The following is a 4,946-nucleotide window of genomic DNA, read 5'->3' on the forward strand; positions in this document are numbered from 1 at the left end:
GGAGCGCGGAGGGGAGGGGTGGGGGTGCTGCGTGGCGCCGCCGCCTCGGCCGCCGCGCCCCGAGAGCCTCCCGGGCTGGCGGGTTGGACATGCAGCACTGTATCCAGCCTGATGAGGCAACCCTGGCGGCCCTGTCCTCCAGGAGGTTGGGCCTTCCTCTCGGCCCGGCCTGTCCAGTTTGCTCTCGATTATACTCTCCTCCCACTCACTGTCTCTAATGCCCGACTCACATCTCCAGCTCCATGCAGACTAGGCGAGTGACTTTGGTCTGGTCTCACAATGACTGACGAGCGGCGTTGGAAGAAAGGCACATGTCGGCGAGTAAAGAATTACTTTAAATTATTTACTATATTTTTTATTAATTATTTTTTTCAAGATGCTTAGCTTGAGAGGAACTTTTGCAAGGTACACATGTATATAATGCGCTTTGCCAAATTGGTTGAATGTCATAAAACAAATCATATTTGTATTAATAGAACACAAACAAGACTCTTAGATCCTAAGTGGTAACAACAAACCTTCTTTTAAAGGCATGGCAAACTGGATACACAATTATTATAACTGTAAAAAAAAATGGAAAAAAAACAACACTTTAATGTCAGCTACAGACTAAGAGCCAGAATTTGATAAAAAAAATCTTGTATTGCACACTACAAGCATGAGCTTCTGAGCAATATCAATTACGAAGACTACAGAACAAATTGGTGGAATTGGCAAACTCATGAAGCATGGATCCAAATCAGAAGTCTCTCACATATGATCAATTTTTGTGACACATACAAAAGTCTATCTAAAAAGCCCATCTCCTTGTTTCAGCAACTGGATTTATGAAAAGTTTAACATGCCAATTTCAATGACTACACACCTCTGCTTCATTGCAATTTTAAAATTTTACATCATTTCTGAAACAAATGACTGCAGGGCACATTTTCTCCACCAACTATATTCAAAATTCTAGAAGAATTTTAATTAAGTATTTTATACATTCCTGATAGATCTAAGCCTAACATTTAAATAGAAAACAAAATGAAAAAAAAAATAATATAATAATGTTATGTAAGTTCTGTATGACACAGAAGGTGTGTTGTAAATAGCAGCCAGTGCGAGTTCAGGTAAGCACCTCATACTACTATACATACATCTTTAAATGCAGTAAGATAACATATAATATCTAAGCCATTCTTATAACCAATCAAACATTAACCATCATAAAATTTATAACATTTACAACAAGTGTAACAGAAGATGACACAAAAATAGACTGTAATTAATGGCATACTATTAAATGCAACCTTGCCTAATTTTATCACATAGGAAACACAGCTTGGGAGAAAGCACCGATAGTTTTCTTATTTTTTACAAGAACAATCAGTCACCCAGGAGTGAAGTTGTAAAAGTGGATGGAGTACTGACTTACCCACGTCTTCAAAAGCATCAAAGACCATAATGGGACTAAGTTTAACTTTTCCACACTGAAAATCCACATTTGTATGTCCACAAGCTAACAATGATCACAAGTAGGTAAGTTTCCCATGCAAATTTCACTGCAATTCCAACAAATCAACATTAAGAAGAAACTTTGACCAACAAAACTCCTTGAATCCTTGATCAAAATTCAAGCCTATCTAGGATAAATTTTTCAAGATATCATAAAGCCAGGTGTAAATGTTGAAAGTTGGAAAAAAAAAAAAGAAAAAAAGACAGATGAAACAATGTCTGCACTAAGATAGAGAGCAGTAGGAAGTTTCTTTTTTTAAGAAGATGCTGTATGAGGAAAAGAGTATGTGCAACTAATCTATTGCAAGTGCAGTACAAATTGGTCAGGAGAGAGACAAGCAATAAATTGTTTAAAGAGGAAACAGTTGAGAATGAATATCAGTGAAGAAAAAAATTCTACAGTGCTTGAATATTACTCCACATTTGATTTGGATTAAAATTACACATTAAAAATGAAATTGTAAAGAAAAGTCAACTTTTGAAACACCTATAAACTTTTGTAAAGCACTTTGCAAAAGAGAAAAGATCCTCACACTAGATGAACAAATCTATTTTTCTAGCAATAACCCATTGGAGAAGCATTAAGAATAATATTAATCTCTTAAGTTGTTGAGATGAAATTGAAGGCTAACAAGGCCTAGAGAAAACGCTTTGGTTTTGAAAGAACAATAGTAACTGACAACAAAAATCTGTTTAAATACACAATATCACAAGAAAAAGAGTTCCAAGAAGAGTTAGTAGGAAGACAATGGGCTACAATTCATTGCATACAATAATACAGTATTGTAATGAAAATATATTAGGTGCTAGGACACGAGGCCACTGAAGTCACAGGTACATTAGGGACTGCTGCCTGAAGTGTAACAATATGCGGACTTATTTGATTAACTGCTCCACCAAGTTTTGGATGAGAAATCATCTGTGCAGCTGACATGTCAGGTTGAGTGAGGTACACCATACCCCCTGGTGCCACATTCTGTTTAATGAGCGAATGCGCCCCAGTTGATACTACTGTACCAGCAGCTTCATTGTGCGCACGCATATGGGAAGTCAACTCAAATTTAGAAGCAAAGCATTTGGCGCAGATGTTGCACATATATGTCTCAGAGCTTGAGTGAGATTCAATATGGACAGCGAGGTCCTCAGGCTGACTGAAGACTTTGTCACATTTTGAACAGTCATATCGTCTTTGAACATCATGCTGCTTCACATGATGTTGAAGGTGATGTGCTGCTGAGAACAACTTACCACACTGATTGCATGAAAACGGCGCCTGTCCAGTATGCAAAACAGCATGTTTCAGTAATGAATGTTTCCAGGCAAACCTCTTTCCACATGTATTGCAGACATAATTTCTTTGACCCAAGTGGACAGTCTTATGACGGCGCAACTGTCCTCTAGTAAAACGAATATTTGGGCAAAATTCACACTCGAACAGTCTATCTTTGCTTTCAAACATGTATGGAGCTGCAGGAGTAGCTGATGCAGAATCAGGTGAAGTTTCATGTACCAAGATTTGCGCTTTCTGTGCATCCTCAGAGCCTGAGACCTCTTTCTGAGTAACAGACTGGCTGATGGGTGCAAGCCAAGGAATTTGTGTGACAGGCACAGAAACACCCTCTGAATACACAGCTGATGTAGTAGGGACGGTCATCATTTCATTCGAAGCCATCTCTCCAGGCTCTTTCTTAACAATAGGGACTTCTACACCGTAAAGTAGTGACTCTGGTTTAACCTGAAAAATAAATGGATAAGGTATAACTTATACTAGAAAAAGATTATGTTGTCTATGTGAGGCTGAGGTGAATGATAGACATAATAAACAGGAAAAAATATTGGTACATTTAAAACAAATTACTCACAAGTACGGCCGTAAATTGGTCAGAAAGGTAAACTGCCTTCCCTCCTGACAAACTGACCATTGGAACCTCCTGGGTCCGAGGTGTTGTCATAATAACTGAGTTGGAAGTGGATACATCAGACGACTCCATTACACCTTCAGATGTAACCACAACAGATGCCTCACAATACCTGTTTAATTGTTTATATTAAAACAGGAGCCAGTCAATAATTTGGAAACAATTAAGAGACAACAACAAAACAATTATTTCTTACCTGTTCATTTCTTCCGATGTCATCTGTGTGGTTACCAGAGAAACGCCAGACTCCCCAACAGGTACATTAGAGTTTTCACTCATTTTTCAGAACAATTAGGAGTATAAAAATGTCTTAGTTCAATTAAAGACATAGATGGATAAACTAATGAGTCAATTCTTACACGAAGTGTGCAGAATATAGTATGCACTGTGAACAAAGAGTAAAAACCATTATTTAGAAACGAAGTTGTACATTTTATCAAAAAAACAACATGAATATGACGTAAACAAATTGATTAAATTTGAAATACAATCAAGGAACATCAATATATAAGAGTACAAAGCAATGGGGTCCGCTGACCATTTTATGTCCCAGGGAACATAATTCCAAGATTCACTACAAAATGTAAAAATAGCTTCATAATCATACATAATAACTTACCAAGTCATGTGAGGTAAAAATCACAGGAAGTTCTCACAATTGTGGCAGAACAGGATTCACAAAGTCAAATAAGGCGATGAAACGATTCAACAGGATGAAAATTCACAAATTGGTTTAAATGTGACCCACCAAAATTACCTGTACGAGAGAAAACAGTAACATAACATGAAAAATTCGAGCAGATAATTAAGGGGAAAACTGGCACAGACAAACAACAACAACAAGGTAATATTTTGGTAGAAGTGAAGTGTACACAAACAAATGAGTCTGAACCAGGAAATATGGTATTTGCATTTAAGTCAATGAAATTCTTCGTAGATGAATTAAAAATAGTTCTCATGGAAACAATAGCCAGGTTTTTAAGAAGTTTACAATTAAAATGGAACAGAAGACTACAATATAACCAAAGGACTATGAAATGAAGACAATTCACCTGAGTGATACCTACCACAAACTTGTAAATAACGCTACATCCAAGGCATGTAAGCGTTTTAATTGCTGGACTAAGCAGTACAATGTCACGAGACTTAAAGCGTAGGACAGGATGAGCAGTTAAAAAGAACGAAACAGTGAAACCTTAACCAAAAATGTCAGGACTTCCAGGACTTGTCAGATGTTGAGCCTTGCAGCTTCGCCTGCCAAAGCTGCCATCTTCTTTGAACAAGGGGCGGTTTTGTGACTCAGCTAGAAGGCAGAGGAAAGCTGTGCAAATACACACTTCCGGTCCGACGCGCGCGCTTGCTTCGAAATTTCAAAACGGAAAAACTTCTTTCAGTTCTTATACTGGGTTTTCTAGTTATGGATTTTGGATTTGGATCCAACATTCACACAACCGCAACCTTTGTAGAAAGCATTTTGGTAGCACTAGTGGAAAGTGGAAAGTGTGTAGGGGTGGGGAGTGGGGGCGGTGG

At 37.9% G+C, this 4,946-nt stretch overlaps 1 protein-coding gene across 1 annotated transcript; it reads right to left on the bottom strand.

Annotated features, from left to right (window-relative positions):
* Positions 1-339: 339 nt before the first annotated feature.
* LOC113210772 (zinc finger protein 616) lies at positions 340-4,701 on the bottom strand. The gene is made up of 5 exons (XM_026428916.2): positions 4,484-4,701; positions 4,036-4,173; positions 3,613-3,801; positions 3,360-3,528; positions 340-3,232 (listed from the first exon to the last, which is right to left on the bottom strand). The coding sequence occupies exons 3-5, from the start codon at positions 3,693-3,695 to the stop codon at positions 2,297-2,299; spliced, it is 1,188 nt and encodes a 395-aa protein (XP_026284701.1). The 5' UTR covers positions 3,696-3,801; positions 4,036-4,173; positions 4,484-4,701; the 3' UTR covers positions 340-2,296.
* Positions 4,702-4,946: the final 245 nt, after the last annotated feature.

This window comes from Frankliniella occidentalis, unplaced genomic scaffold (assembly GCF_000697945.3).
Source record: "Frankliniella occidentalis isolate FOCC.00 unplaced genomic scaffold, Focc_3.1 Scaffold36, whole genome shotgun sequence".
In the NCBI taxonomy this organism is placed as follows: Eukaryota; Metazoa; Arthropoda; class Insecta; order Thysanoptera; family Thripidae; genus Frankliniella; species Frankliniella occidentalis.

Bases quoted from the DNA above. Each gene is read 5' to 3' on its own strand.
- LOC113210772 (XM_026428916.2), bottom strand. From the start codon at position 3,695: ATGAGTGAAAACTCTAATGTACCTGTTGGGGAGTCTGGCGTTTCTCTG. The intron at 3,529-3,612 runs GTAAGAAATAAT...ACAATTAAACAG, and splicing joins ACATCGGAAGAAATGAACAG to GTATTGTGAGGCATCTGTTG. The intron at 3,233-3,359 runs GTGAGTAATTTG...TTTATTTTTCAG, and splicing joins ACCAATTTACGGCCGTACTT to GTTAAACCAGAGTCACTACT.